General features: G+C 51.4%; 7 protein-coding genes across 8 annotated transcripts; 3 read left to right on the forward strand and 4 right to left on the reverse strand.

The window, feature by feature from the left end:
- Positions 1-191: 191 nt before the first annotated feature.
- LMH87_009413 (uncharacterized protein) lies at positions 192-2,270 on the reverse strand (the record flags this gene model as incomplete). Its single annotated transcript, XM_056196401.1, has 2 exons — positions 192-1,812; positions 1,867-2,270. 2 exons carry the CDS (start codon positions 2,268-2,270, stop codon positions 192-194), a joined length of 2,025 nt encoding a protein of 674 aa, XP_056053551.1.
- An 887-nt stretch (positions 2,271-3,157) lies between these two features.
- LMH87_009414 (uncharacterized protein) lies at positions 3,158-4,657 on the reverse strand (the record flags this gene model as incomplete). The annotated part of the gene is made up of 3 exons (XM_056196402.1): positions 3,158-3,585; positions 3,638-4,428; positions 4,476-4,657. 3 exons carry the CDS (start codon positions 4,655-4,657, stop codon positions 3,158-3,160), a joined length of 1,401 nt encoding a protein of 466 aa, XP_056053552.1.
- A 1,042-nt stretch (positions 4,658-5,699) lies between these two features.
- LMH87_009415 (uncharacterized protein) lies at positions 5,700-7,477 on the forward strand (the record flags this gene model as incomplete). Its single annotated transcript, XM_056196403.1, has 5 exons — positions 5,700-5,901; positions 5,952-6,146; positions 6,199-6,680; positions 6,742-7,203; positions 7,253-7,477. 5 exons carry the CDS (start codon positions 5,700-5,702, stop codon positions 7,475-7,477), a joined length of 1,566 nt encoding a protein of 521 aa, XP_056053553.1.
- A 411-nt stretch (positions 7,478-7,888) lies between these two features.
- Positions 7,889-9,727, forward strand: LMH87_009416 (uncharacterized protein; the record flags this gene model as incomplete). 2 transcript variants are annotated; one of them, XM_056196405.1, is made up of 7 exons in its annotated part: positions 7,889-8,013; positions 8,075-8,293; positions 8,360-8,615; positions 8,689-8,952; positions 9,049-9,362; positions 9,437-9,516; positions 9,612-9,727. In XM_056196405.1, 7 exons carry the CDS (start codon positions 7,889-7,891, stop codon positions 9,725-9,727), a joined length of 1,374 nt encoding a protein of 457 aa, XP_056053555.1. The 2 variants fall into 2 exon arrangements, with proteins under 2 accessions (XP_056053555.1, XP_056053554.1); XM_056196404.1 differs by having other exon boundaries at positions 9,049-9,381; positions 9,437-9,727.
- A 142-nt stretch (positions 9,728-9,869) lies between these two features.
- LMH87_009417 (uncharacterized protein) lies at positions 9,870-10,274 on the reverse strand (the record flags this gene model as incomplete). The annotated part of the gene is made up of 2 exons (XM_056196406.1): positions 9,870-10,110; positions 10,171-10,274. 2 exons carry the CDS (start codon positions 10,272-10,274, stop codon positions 9,870-9,872), a joined length of 345 nt encoding a protein of 114 aa, XP_056053556.1.
- Positions 10,275-10,529: 255 nt separating this feature from the next.
- LMH87_009418 (uncharacterized protein) lies at positions 10,530-11,189 on the reverse strand (the record flags this gene model as incomplete). The annotated part of the gene is made up of 1 exon (XM_056196407.1): positions 10,530-11,189. One exon carries the CDS (start codon positions 11,187-11,189, stop codon positions 10,530-10,532), a length of 660 nt encoding a protein of 219 aa, XP_056053557.1.
- A 2,162-nt stretch (positions 11,190-13,351) lies between these two features.
- LMH87_009419 (uncharacterized protein) lies at positions 13,352-14,390 on the forward strand (the record flags this gene model as incomplete). Its single annotated transcript, XM_056196408.1, has 3 exons — positions 13,352-13,791; positions 13,859-14,126; positions 14,193-14,390. 3 exons carry the CDS (start codon positions 13,352-13,354, stop codon positions 14,388-14,390), a joined length of 906 nt encoding a protein of 301 aa, XP_056053558.1.
- Between the last annotated feature and the right edge of the window lie 100 nt (positions 14,391-14,490).

Raw genomic sequence — 14,490 nt, forward strand, 5'->3', positions numbered from 1 at the left:
TGTCTGTCAGCATTGCTTGAAGCCCCGGGTGGTCCGATCCATGCTTACTCCGTACGTTGTCACATGAGTCACATAGAACGGCGAAGCGTGATACTCAAGCCGCCATTTCTACGGTGAGAACGGATTCCAAACCCAATCGCCAGTGATGTGCCTACTCAGTCTAGCTGCCACACATTTGTCAAAGTCCTTGCTCAACCTTTCAGCAGGCCGACACGCATATGCCCACGGCCGCCTCGGTTCGCCCTGAAGTAGTAAGGTACAAGCACAATGTCCCTTTGCTCTCCGATCTCTAAGATTGAATCATCCAGCTGGCTTGTTCCTGGCTCCTCGCCCACTGGTTTCTCGTTCCAGTTTTTCATCGACCGTACCGAGCAGGTCGTTCTCAAGGCCAAGTACTCCTCTCCCGTCTCCTCAAAAGTCCGCCTTTCCTCCTCGACAGCGCTTCCAGCACGGATCACCACATCTTTGAAGTGATTCTTCTCCCAGGCGTTATCTGCGTCTTCAGCACAGTAAATAATAGGTCCTCTTGCAAGAGCCAAAGTGTTCTGGTTAGTGTACGGGTGGGGCGCTAAGTATCGCGGTCCGAAGTTCTTGATCTGAAGCTTGAATGAAGGGTTCGCATTGCCATACGCCGAGTCCAGGGTAAGATAGCCCTTGAAGATTTGAACTTGCTCTACCGACGGTGCTGGTGTAATCTCGTACTGTCCTTGGCACCAAGCCGGTAAGCGAAGTCGGATTGTTGTTCGGACGAATGCCGGAGCCTCGAGTTGGAACGAAATAACCCCGTCCCAGGGCCAGTTTGACTTCTGCTCGAGGGTGATGCTCTTTCCATCCAGGTCAAACGTCACCTTGGCGGTAGTATAAAGGTGAACAGTGACAAATGCGTCATTCCCAGAACCTCCGTAATCCCACAGGTATCCCCCGAGACTGCCGAATAGCCTCGCAAGATTAGGCGGGCAGCACGCGCACCAGAACCAGTCCTCGCGAGCGTTTTTGTCTTGATCGGAGCTAGCCAGCTGGTTTACATATGTGAACGCCTTGCCGTCTAGACTCATCGCCGTCATGACGTTGTTGTACAGAGACAACTCCATGATGTCCGCATAGCGGCTGTCGAGGTCAATGTGCAGCATCCGTTCGGCGAGCATCATTACTGCAATCGACGCACAGGTCTCGGAGTAGCAGCCGCCGTCGTCGGTACCCTGCGGCAGGAAGTAGTCGATTCCGAAGCCTTCCCATTGCTTCATGGCCCCGATCCCGCCCGTGACGTACATCTTCTTGTCAACCATGTTGTCCCACAGACGGTTCAGAGCTGCCGTCCATTCACTGGCCGCCGGCAGATTTTGGCTGCCCTGTTTGTGGAGGCACACCATATCGGCAGCGGCGGCCAATAGATACATGGCCCTGACGGAGTGGCCCTCGACTGATGATTGCTCCAATATCGGCGCATGCGCTTGGGCGTACCAGTACGAGTGCCGCTCGGGGTATGGATCAGGTCGCAACCACTCCGAGTCTCCTCGTTGCTTCTCCTCCCAGTCGTAGTAATGCTGTCCATCTTGTCCGTTTGGGTTCCCTCTCTCTTCTAGGAAGTATTTAGCCAGATTATACGCATCTTCACTCCTGGTTGCAGAATAGAGACGCAGTAGAGCAAGCTCGATCTCAGGGTGGCCGGGATAGCCATGTCGCTGGTCCTGTCCAGGTCCAAACGTCTTGTTGATTAGAGCAACATATTTAACAATTGGCTCGAGTAGCAAGTCATTATTATAGTGAGCCCTATGAGCTAGAGCAGCCTCAATTAGGTGACCCGCGTTGTATCTATTGAGGGTTGCTTAGCATGGAACCCTAGTAGTTGAGATAGTGGCAACTTACAGCTCATGCATATCTCGCAGGTTCGACCATCGCTTATCAGGCTCAACCACGGTGTAGTGTACATTCAGATAGCCATCCTCGCCCTGAGCGCTACGAATCATTGCGACCAGCTCTCGAATTGCAAGGTCAATTTTCTCATCGTAAGTCTCTTGCAAGAGGTAACAGGCGCCCTCGATCCACTTGGCGATATCACTGTCCCAGAACAAGTGGAAGGGGACAGGCCACATAGACTTGTCGGCGTATATGGAATGCCATTCCAGCTTAAAGCAGTCATAGCGCCCAGTACTGCGCAATTGTTCAAGCTGAGTGTGGATAGTTGTCGTTGCGATTGTGTCTCTTCGCACCGATAGCATGGACTTGCCATGGAAAGAGGACTGCTGGAATAGGGACTGCGGATGAGACATGGCGACGCTTATGGTCTGAAAAGATTTGTGACTTTGAAATGGCTAATCTCTCAGTTTCAACCAAAAAAAGTGTGGTGATGAGCTGCTCTTAACGTGCAGATTTTCGCTCCTCGTGAAGCGATCGACAAAGATGACACAGCCGGAGCCGCAACAGTCAAGGGAGCTAAGTCACGGTGGATCAATCACCTAGCAACTGGAGCCAGATCATATTAGTATTCAGTAAGTTGGCATGTTTTGCCCAATGTGCGGTGTGCTCTCGTCCGATTGGTGCGGTTCCTGATGCCGACTCCCACCGGAGCTGGTGGCGAGTGGGTGCTCCGGTGGGAGGATGCAGAGACAACGCCGGTCCCACCATCGCGCCAAAATGAAGACTGGGTGGCCAAGTAGGCTCGGATACGCATTTTGAATGCGTCAAATATTGATTTGCGTGCGGCAAGTCAGTCGTAATCTGATTTCTGAGCTCTGCTGGTATCGAGAAAATGCAATGTTCTTGCCTCTCTGCGAACATTGGGTGCATGGTCATGAACCGGCAAAGTTTGAAGATGTAATGTTGTTTTTGACATATAAGCTGCTTTGCTCTTGTCACATATAAGGAATGCTTTGAAATGGGCGTCAGGGGAAAGATTTTCCGGGTTCTTCACTCTGTGTCGCAAGCTCTCTGGGAACTTCCAGCTACGAGAAACGGAGCAGATCGAAATTTAAGCCAACTAGTATCTCATCCTCAGTGAACTATGAACTCGCAAGTCATCCTGCATACATAACCATCGCAAATATATCTGGTAGTAACGAGCGTATTAAAGAACCTATATGTCCTCCAGCAACAGTCTCGAAAGTTGACTCGTGCGTGCACACATCCGGCCACTAAAACAGCCACAGGATGCCAATACTCAGGCACCTACATCAAATTCAAATGCCCAGCCGGTGTAGTTGTTTTCCTGATAAATAGCAATGGTGAGGGCCCCATCAGTATAATCATGCGGGACGGAATTCCGGAAACTAGGGGCAGCCTGGGCAGCGAGAGGGTCGTTGCCATCGAAGCCCCATGTGTCGATGGTCAATGTACCGGAAACCAGAAGCCCAACAGACTCCAGGTCGTCAATGGTGACGTACCAAGTACCAGAGGCAAGCTTGGTGCCCACCATGAGGCGGACGCGGTCGTCTCCGACAGTGGCATATACATCGAGATGAGTATCGCCCGATCGATCAACAGCGACACGGTTGCCAGTCATGTTGCTAGCATAATACTGGTAGACCCAGTAGCCCGGAGCGGGCGCATAGTCGGTGGCCGAGTAGTCATAGGGATCAGCTGTTTTCGCTAAAATTAATGTTAAAGATCTGAGACAAAACAGGATGCGATAGCTGCTCACTGAGAAGGTTGGCAAATAAATCGTGCAGCGTAGTGCCCCCTTGCCAGTTTCCAAGCAGCCCGATAAAGTCAAAACGCTCGAGCCCAGAAATCCACCAGATGTACGAGCCGGGAACCATCTCTATGTACTGCGCATACTCGTTCACGTTGATCTGTCGCGACGGCAGGCCATAGGTCTCCAGCAAGGTTGAGAGGCTAGCGTTGGTGTACGAAGGATCATTGTCAGCTTCTGCAAGAGTCCCCTCCAAATGATAAGTGTACTGGTCGGGAATAGTATCGTTTCCGGCCACCTGACGCAGCCACTCTGTCCACCACAGGTTACTACCCATAGGACGGAATGCCAGACTGGGGCCAACGAGCTTCAGACTGTCGAATCGTGAGTCGGCTCTGATGAGCTTGTGAGTTCGAATGTACAGATCAATCCATTGTTGCATCCCGCCCTCGCCTTTCCAGAATACACCAATGTCTGGTTCATTCCATATCTCGTAGATACTGCCGTCAAGCACTTCGTTGTCGTAAAGATCTTCGACAAGCTGCAGGACGAATGCATCGTAGCTGTCCCACTGACCACCGTCGCCGGGCCAAATCGTGGAGTCATTTGTGCTGTCTGTGCCCCAGAGGTCATGCGCCAGCCAGCTGACTTCGGCGTTGTACTCTCGACACTCCTGGTAGTTGGACAATGACGAAGCAAAGCGCCCCTTGTACTCAGACCGGCCCCAGACCCAACCCCGGGCTGGACTCCCCAGCTGCGCACCGCCGGTACGGCATCCCTGGATGTCGAGCTGCGTCCAGCTGTCTTTGTCAGGTTTTTTGCGGCAAACAGGTCTTATTGGTCTTACTATTCTGAAGGGATCTGGCCACGGGTGTCAGGAACACCATAAATGAAACCAGATGCAAGATGTTCTGCCGCGCCTTTGGAAGTGCCCAGATGAACCACGGCGGTATTATCAGCACGAATCTCAAAAGAGTTCAAGGCAGTGGCAACTGCAGTGAGGACGGATACAGTCAGAAATGTAGCCATGTTGAGGTTGACTTTTTGAGCGGTGCTGACGATCGAGACTTGACTCTGGTGAGTATTTATTTTGTTTTCCCAGTGGGGGTCTTCATCGCGTCTTTATATTTCTCGGCAAGCTAATGCCCGAGCAAACAAACCCATGATTCTGTTCCGATGGGGTAGACTCCCCTGCATAGCCGTAATTGACCTCTTGTGTTCGGCACATTGTCTGTTCCTTGATGCGCTTCCCCTCTGATGTGAAGATCGCCCTATGTTGCAACGAGGAACCTGCGTCCTAAGCCCAAAAAGTAGCTGACTGGCAAACAAAACCGAAAAAAACGCGGGGAGCCCGACAGTCTCTTCAAAACAACCTTTACGGTGTCGAAAGATGCCCTGACAGCAATCTCAATGCCGGGCCATCTCAATGCCGGGCCATCTCCAGGTTCGCGCTTGGCCTTTGGCTGGCTTGTTGCCAATGCCTACTAAAATAGTGGCTCAGCGTAATAGAGGAGCGCAGTGTGTGGAGAGCGAGAGAGGTGGGCAGCAGTTTGGATGACAACCTCGTCCCATTGGCTCTCCCACCGGGCAGCCGCCCACCGGATGTCTTGACCACGTACGGATAGTTTCCCCGCATCCACTACCCCAGACCCCGACTCTACATCATGGAATGCGTTCCCATCTTGATTCTGGATCTGTAAGGGACTCAAGACGCGATGACTGGCGCGTGATAGGTGCGGCTGAGAAGTATCGAGTTCGCGAGTCAAGGTAGATCAGCTGTCTAATAGGCAACCAGTTCTACAGCCAAGCCCCCGAAGATATTAGCTGTGCGTTCCATGATCGAAGCCGACTCGGGAAACTAGCAATTGTAACAGTCTGTGCTAAACTGCTTCCTCCCACCGGAGAGTCCATGAGGAGCCCTGTCCGTATCTCTCGGTATATAGGCAAATGCTACCTCACATCTGGAAGAATTGCTGCGGCCAGTAGCATCGATAAATTACATCCAACTTGTTTGCTTCCCTGCCGAGTCCGATCTATTTCAAATCCCTCAAGTGTCAAAAGCAGAGGCACAATGGGCCTCTTGCAGAGATTCCTTCCAGAGAATGACCGCTATGCGGCGCTCATTCTCTACGGCATGGTCTTCTCCACATGCTTCAATGGCTACGATGCCGGCATCATGACAGTCATCTTGGCCGATAAACAGTTTGTTGATTACTATAATGTGGACGATAATCGGTCAGGCATTATCGCCACAATTCCATGGGCTTCAACTGGTATATTCTCATGATGGTTTGCGATGCGCTGCCAATCTGATACGTCTTAGGTCTTGCGCAACTCTTCGTCGGAGGGACTCTGGCCAACTTGGTCGGGCGTCTCTGGGCCCTCCGCATCTCCATCTGTGTCATGGTCATTGGCGTTGTTGTCCAAGTCGTCCCCAACAACTACGCCGTCCTCATCGTTGGTAGACTTCTGACTGGTCTTGGCTTCGGTTGTGTGTACATTGCAACCAGTCTCTATGGTAAGCTTTGAGCTGTGTAATGTCTTCGGCACCATCTCATCATCTGTAATAGTCGCCGAGTGCTCTCCGAAGTCCCTTCGCGGAAGTTTTGTGGGAACAGTCACACAGTTTGGATACCAACTCGGCACACTGATTGCCTTCTGGGCTGGCTATGGGATGTCCTTCCACAAGTCGCCCTACAACATTGCTTGGCGCGTATCCAACCTCATCCAAGTACCAATTGGCCTCACATTTGTCGTCATTTCGTTTTGGTATCCTGAGTCGCCTCGTTGGACGCTTGAAAAGCACCCTGACAATGCGGATCGCGCGCTTCAGCTGCTCTGCAAACTCCGTATGGGTACTGCCGAATCGGAGCATGTGCGACAAGAGTTCCACGAGCTCGTGGCCTCGTACGAATACCGTAAGAGATTCGACAGCGGTTACACTCGAATCTTCAAGTCCCCAGCCCTGAGGAAACGTCTGGCCTATGGTTTCTACGCCACTGCCTTGCAACAGGCCGGAGGCATTGCTGCTTTGACCATGTATGCTGCAATTGTGAGTATTGGCAGCAGTTCCCATCACAATCTCAAAATAAACATCTGACAGAGACCTGTAGATCTACGAGTCGCTTGGTTGGAACCAAGGGCGGCAGGCGCTAGCCATCAACGGCATTCAGTCGGTGCTACAGCTTTTTATCGTGTTGGTGAACACATTCAGCGTGGACCGATTCGGTCGAAGGACACTTTTGATCGCCGGTTTCTCAATCCAAGCGCTCGCCCTTCTCATCATGTCCTCGTTGACTACAGCTTTCCCGAATAACGACAGTAAGCCGGCCGCGGTTGTTGAGGTAATCTGTCTCTTCATCGTTGGCATGACATACTGCTGGTCCAATGGCCCCATTGCACCAGCTATCGCGTCCGAGATTTTCCCCCAAGAGGTTCGAGACAAGGCCTTTGGAATCTCCCTCCTTGGACAAACAGCATGCTTGCTCGCAATCACGCAACCGTGGCCGAAGTTCAACACCGAGGTCGGCGGCAAGAGCTACTGGCTACTATTTGGTCTGAACTCTCTCTGTCTGGTAAGACGCGCCGCAGAGTCCACTTGCAACAGTTCTAACATTTTCATAGCTCTCTGTCGTTTTCATTCTTCCCGAGACCAAAGGAGTTTCCCTGGAGCGCATGGACAAGATCTTTGGCGAGGTCGATGCGGTAGACGCTGGAGAGGATGCCGGCGAAGGCGAGAAAACGGAGGTGCTGGCCTGCTCGCACCAGGAGCATGCGGGGGGGAAAAGCCGCATGGTTTCCAGGGCCGATGACAAGAACATTTTGGAGAACGTAGACATGAAAGCTTAATCTTCCTGAACGGGTGTGTAGATAGTTGCGGCTCAGATCTTTGCATTCGCAAAACTCCAAACCAGTTCGTCTTTAGGGTTACCATCTTAGCTCTGTTCCCACTGTCTACTGCGCAAACCGATAGAACAAGAATAGCTCTTAAGCAGTTTTGGTGGGTGCAGCTGGAGTACCAACATGACTATATCACTTGTGTGCCCAACTATTTGCAAGGTACAGTGGTTTTTCCCAGGCCGAGACATCAGTGCTGAGACCTGCATGAGGGTTACCCAGTTTTTCCTCGCCCCCAACTTCAGCTACTGCGGCCGGAGTTCTGCTGCGACATGTCCTTTTCTACGTCCTGCAATCTTCTGAAGAGCAAATTACCCAGTCGTTGGAATAGAAGGTGCATTGTCATTCGCGATTGAACAAGTCATGGCACCAGGCAAAAGTGGCGAGCTGGAGAATGTACTGCTCTTGGAGACAGAGATGCCTGGCGGCAGCATCGCCAGCCTCACGCCAGAACTGAGCAAGCGCCTGCGACGTAAAATTGACCTATAGTGAGTTATTTTCCCCGAAAACCCGATATCGTGATTCCGCCGCCAACCCAATTTCCCGCAGCCTAATGCCAATTATGACGCTTTGCTTTTGCTTCCAGCTCATGGACAAGCTAGCGCTGTCTTACACTTCGATCCTTGGCATTCGTGAAGACCTTCACTTGAGCGACGCCGACTACTCGTGGGCAAACAGTATTTACTATTTCGGGTATCTCGCGGCATCGTACCCGTCGGCGGTCCTCATGGTGCGTCTTCCAGTTGCAAAACTCATCGCTGGCTCTCTGTAAGTCGCCGCCCTTGCTTGTGCATTCGGCTGAACAATGGGGCTGAGTATGGAGCTGCAATGCAGGTTTCTCTGGGGGGCAATCGCGATGCTCACAGCTACTTGTCGTGATGCTACTGGACTTTTGGTCAATCGCTTCTTTTTGGGGGTGGCGGAGGCCCCTCTCACCTCAGGGCTGACGATTATCGTGGCCATGTGGTATACGCGAGACGAGCAGCCCTTTCGTCAGTCTATCTGGTACTTGGGGGGCAGCATCGGTACTCTCATCGGCAGCTTTGTGGGACTTGGGGTTCATAACATCCAGATGATTGCGGCTTGGAAGGTATGCTACTGCAGAGCTATCTGCAAAAAAAAATCAGCTTCTCACTGCTGACCTAAAAATTGCCCATAAATAGGCATTGTATCTCATTCTGGGATCCGCTACTGTTATCGGGTCCGTCGTCGTCTTGTTCCTTCTGCCAGATGTGCCCTCTGCTGCATGGTTTCTCACAAAGGAGGAGCGCGTGCTGGTCATTGCAAGAGTCAGCAACAATCTTACGGGCATTAAAGCGACAAATTTCAGTTGGTCTCAGTTTCGTGAAGCAATCTGCGATGTCAATACTTGGCTGCTAGTTTTGAACCAGCTGGCGCTCAATATCCCAAACGGAGGGCTTCATCCTGTAAGTGAAACTCAAAGTGAGAAATCAAACAGCATGGTCGGGCGAAAGGACATTATTTCAGAAGACAATCGTTTCTTGCATGACTAACCTATATAGTACTTGAACATTTTTCTCAGAGGCACCGGCTTCAGCGAACGCGAGGTCTTTCTTCTCAATGCGTGTCAATTCCCCATTCTCTTCTTCATGAAGCTTTACGTCGGCTGGGCCAGTACGCGATACAAAAACACACGAGTATTTTGGATGATTGTCTGCCTTTGCATCAGCGCTCTTGGCATCATTCTCATGCGCCAGCTTCCTCCACGCCTGAAATGGGGTCGCTGGGCGGGCGCCGTCTTGACCGACATGTATACGGCCAATTATGGGCTCCTCGCCGCGCTCACGTCTGGCAACTTTGCAGGTTTCACAAAAAAGTCTGTAGCAGCTGCTCTCGTATGTAAATCTCGGCTCTTTCGGAACTGCTCCCTCTAATTTTGTTTTCGTTTAGATATTCGCTGCTGGCTGCGCCGGAAGCATCGTTGGCCCACAGCTCTTCAGTGGTTCCGAAACGCCTGCGTATCCTACGGGGTATCTTGCCATGCTAATTTGCGTGGTAGCGACAATAATTGTATCTTTCTTTATGCTACTTTACATTGTTTGGGAGAATCGTCGGCGCGATCGAGCAATGTGTGAGACTGACTCGGCGGCGAGTTGCTCTGAGGATGTAATGGATGGCATTGTGGCGAACCTGTCCGACAAAACCGATAAAGAGCTTGCAAGATTCAGGTATATTTACTGATTCAAAACGCGCTCTGTGCTACTTTTGCCGGCTGGTATGACCGGCAGCAATTGTAAGCTGTCCAACAACCATTTAGATCTGCCCGTTTACAGAGCTGCCCCATCTTGCAACGCTACTTTGACCCCTTCTGGTCGTCTGTAACCTATTCATTCTTTTCTACCTTGTCTAAAACCGCGCCCTGCACCGAAAGAGCAAGTAGCATGTGACACAAAGCCTTGACATGGTCTCCGTCCTCGATAGGAAAAGGCCCATAGCGTTTCATGGTCATGAACGGGTTTTTGCTCGCGCTCGGGTCGTTGCCACTGATATAATCAACGTAGTCATTATCATACGAAGCAATAGTTACCCAGATCTCGCGACGGTTTTGTGAAATGAGCGCGCGCCTAATTAGCAAATCAGCTCGTACAATTTTCAACTTTTAAGAGAAGAGAGAGCTCTCGCACCTTTGAGTCCCAAGCTGCACTGACTCATTGTCTTTGGGACGGAAATTTGGCTGCGCGCGGGATGTCGCCGCGATCCAGGCCGCCATCTGAGCCGATTCCTGCATGTCTACCACAACTCCGCCCTTGGCCCGAGAGTTGGACTTCACTTCAATGATAAACTTGACAGCCGCCTTTCCGTTCCATCTGTATATGCCATCCACGCGGGCCTGATAGAACTCGACCAGGCCGCTGTCGGTGACGGAGAACGGTGCTCTGTAAGGACTCCAGTATCCCGGCGCGCTAGGGTAGTCCTCCACGAGCGAGTCGAGCAACAGAGACAAGGCAAAATTCACAATCTGCTCATCCTCAACCACACGATATTAGGGGTCTATAAGCTTGCTCGGAATTGGAGTGTCCACGTTTGCATAGGGAGTAATCACAACGAGGTCATCCTCATCGTCGTTGGCGCTTCCGCTAGCGCTCGCCGCAGAAGTTGCCTGTTTTGGGGTCTGGAGTAGGGAGCAGCTGCCTATTACGGCGGCCAATGCATCATCAGCTGCTTCTTCGTCTTTGAGGGGCTTCAAGCTGGGCAAGCTCTGCTTTTTCCGCTCCTCTAGCAAGGCTCGGCTGCAGGTCATCCGCCCGCCAACATTAATTTTTCCCAGGACGATGTAGCTGTCGCGGCTCTTCAGTACACAGCAACGCTTCTGATATGAGCGCGCTGCCGAGAACGGCCCAGTTGATTTGCCGTTGCTCGATACGCTCTCCAAGTACTCCTTGAAGTTTTTGGATCCATTGAGATGACTGGTGACCTCGGTCCAAACTGCTGGTGGAACGATATCGCCAGACTCAAAAAGACTATAGAGAGTCTTGCCCGCAGATACTTTCTTATAAAGGAAACGTAGCATTAAAAACTGAGGCCGCGTGATTTTCGAGGCTGATTTCAATGATTCGAGGACAAACAGCGACTTATTGGTAAGACGTTTTCTCTTCACCTCCGCGGTCCATTTGACGTTGTTATCTGGAAGTGCTTCCGGCATTGCGAAGATAAATTGGTAATGGACAACTGGTACAGAAGTAGAATGGGTTGAATTGATGTTTGGAAGGGCTTGATGTAGGCCGGCCAAGTGGTCAGAAGTGCTCCGGTGAACCACGACTTATATATGCGAGCTCACAAACGCTCAATCAACTCTGAATGTTTCTGCAACTGCTAGCATTCACAGCAAGGCGCTTCACCCGTCATTTTCGTATTCCCATTGCTAAGAACGTCGTACCAGCAACTGTACAGGCAGTCCTTGCCTCGGTGGTGCGCACACTTGCTGAAGCTCCATCCGACGTGGCATGATCTTCGCGAAGCGCCACTCTCTCTCAAGCAGGTTAAGTTGCTACTGGAAACAACCAATGTCGGCTATGCCACCAGAGACATGTCCATGAGTGTAGTCCCAGTAAGATAGTGCCAAAGTGACAGAGGATGGTACCGCAAGCCGTCAAGTGGGTGACAAAAGAAGACGCGGCTCAAAATAGTAGAAGCTCATGCCCGAAAAGTATTTGAGGTGGCGTTACTGAAGCAAGGCCTCTGCGCGAATCCCGGACGAGCAGAACCGTTGTGCGCGGTACGCCGCCCCCAGCGGTTAAATTTGCCGGGGACTGGTGATTGATTTAGCTACGCGCCGGCCATTATCACATCCTGACCAAGGCGCATTGGTGATGGTGATGGTGATGGTATGGTGGCTCCAGCGACCGCAAGCTCCTTGTTGGACGCTGTAGGCGCTGTGCCGGCGGCCTACAGGGCGCGCTATAGCGGGTGGGTGTGCCAACACGGGGAACTGTTAGCGGGGCACGGCCGCTGCGGGCCGCTGTAGCTTGTATACAGGCACTTGAATGGCAATCCGATCAATTCCATGTTACTATGAATAGAGAATGGCGGGAGAGGAAAGAATTCATTACGGAGGAAAACAGAAAGAAGTAAGCCAAAAATAAAACACCAGTGGATAAACCAAGATGCATGCATTCAACTGGTCCAGCGACATCTTGCCTTGTGTTTTTTTGTGGTCACAAGGTGGTACTGCAAATGGGTGGTTGACAGCCTCAATTCCTGTATTGAAGAATTGACTGACTGAATATGAAGGAGAGAAGAAGAGGCTTCGGAGTCCTGCTAGGCAGTCACCACTTGAGGTGGCGGAAGTCGGCAATTTTTTCTTTAGTGCTCTTGCCTTCTTTAGTGCCCTCGATATGTTTTTAGCTGTCAATTTCTGATTCGTTTCCATTGCTTACCTTGTGAAGTCTGAATTCGATCTCATGATGGCTTTTGCGTTTTGTCCTCTAAGTAACATAGTCGCTGACGCACTCACTAATAGCACCAGGTAAACTCGTGCCTGGGTTCTCTCTGCGCCTCCTGGTCGGTAGTTAGATCTTAGCAGATCCATGCATGGCAGCAGCACGTCGGTCACTTCTGGACAATGAATTTGTGACCCTGACGCGCGTGTGACGATTGAGCCATATGTCGTACATCATTTAGCAGAAAACGTAGCAAGATTTCTGGGTATTAGGAACCCTAGCAGAATACTTGCGCAGAAACCAAACGGGCCTGTGTTGGGGTTGGATCACAGGCCCACAGACCTACACGGTACATTATCATTAACCTAGTCTACCAACAGTCCCTGGTAACCTGGCATGCCTGGGATAAATAATTCAGGTAGCGCAAAGACAAAAGAACATTGCAAGCGTGCGTACCGACGCCGGTGCAACAGTGACTGTTGGACGTTATCGATACCGGAGAGCGCGCTTGCGTCCAGTCAGCAGCCGACTGTCGCTGAGCAGCCCACGACGGAAACACCATCACCATCACCAGCACCATCACCAGCACAAACACAAAGGACGCCATCACAATCACCATCACACAGATACACCATCACCATCATCTACGTGCCGCCCATTCATCACATCCCCAACGACAGCCAACCAATTACCCATCTCGCCATCGCAACACAAATTCATCCTTCTGATTACTATCACAGTTGCAGAGCTCTGGCATCTCGTGAGCATCAACTATATAAACCTGGCCATGGCGCTGTGTTGTCAGGACAGAACCAGCCAAAGGCAAAGGTTACAACAACAACAACAACAACAACAACATCGCCACCATCAATCACCACCACGAAGACCTCGCACCGGGCTTCCGCCAGTGTCAGCCACCGTTGCGATGCGACCCGTTGCTCCAGAGGACTTCATTCTTCGTACGGCCAAACGCCTCCACGAGATCAAGAAACCCAGCCTCACAGTCTCTGAGCTCGCCGAGTTCAAAGCCAACGTCTCCTGTCTGGAATTCAGCACCGGCAGGCCCAGCAACTCCAACTGTCCGGAGCTGCTCACGCTCAGAAGCGTACGGGACATCCGTAACTTTGTGAATGAGGTCGAGCCGTGTATCGAGGACGGCACCGACGAGTGGAGAAACTTCGTGCCCGAGACCCCCTTTCGCAGCGACTCGGAGGCGATGGGATGCTACCGTTCGGCAAAATACCTTTCCACTATTGTGCAGGTCTGGCTGGATGCTTTCCCCAAGAAATGGCCCAAAACCCTAGATATCGCCAACAAACGGCGTCAAGGCACACTGCTGCGGCAGACTGATTGGAGGGAGCGCAGGTATGCTACACCCAAGTGACGACGCGCTGCCCCAACAAACGTGTTGCTGACCCGAGCTTCTCATCAGTGATCGAGCTGCAGAGAGCTGGCTAGGCGCGGATGACGAGGACAAGTACATATGGAGATCCGAAATCACGTATCATGGTCTTCTGCCCATCGAGTACGGTCAGGGCAAGCCTCCCTGCGATCCCAACATGCCGCATGCCATCTATCACGCCGTCGACTCTACGCCTTTCGATGACCCTATCATCAGGATGAGCGAGTTCAAAAGTATCGTATTCCTCGCCATCGTGAATAACATGAAGCCAGGTTACAACAACCTCGATTGTTTCGGCGTATGTATAAGAAAATACAGAAATTATACCCGTGGGCTTTTACCAACCTAACGTTTTCGCTTTCAGGTTACTGTTCTTTCTTTCTGGAAAACCAGCGTCCGCATCGTGCAAGGCCTTGTCAATCTGAAGACGCGAAATATCGATCCTCGGGTATCAAAAATACAGGACTTTTCCAATGGCTTTTGGAACGACGGTGTAATTGACGACCGATTTCTCGCGCTTCTGGCGTACAACTGTGGCGAAGTCGTCCCACTACGAAAATAGCGCGCGGGTCATGTCAAGTGCATTTCTATCGCTTTGGCAAGTTTTTCTTCATGAATGGTCATACCCTTCTGCTTTCAATATTGTGTACTCTGCGCTTTAC

The sequence above is a fragment of the Akanthomyces muscarius genome, chromosome 5 (assembly GCF_028009165.1).
Source record: "Akanthomyces muscarius strain Ve6 chromosome 5, whole genome shotgun sequence".
Taxonomy (NCBI): domain Eukaryota; kingdom Fungi; phylum Ascomycota; class Sordariomycetes; order Hypocreales; family Cordycipitaceae; genus Akanthomyces; species Akanthomyces muscarius.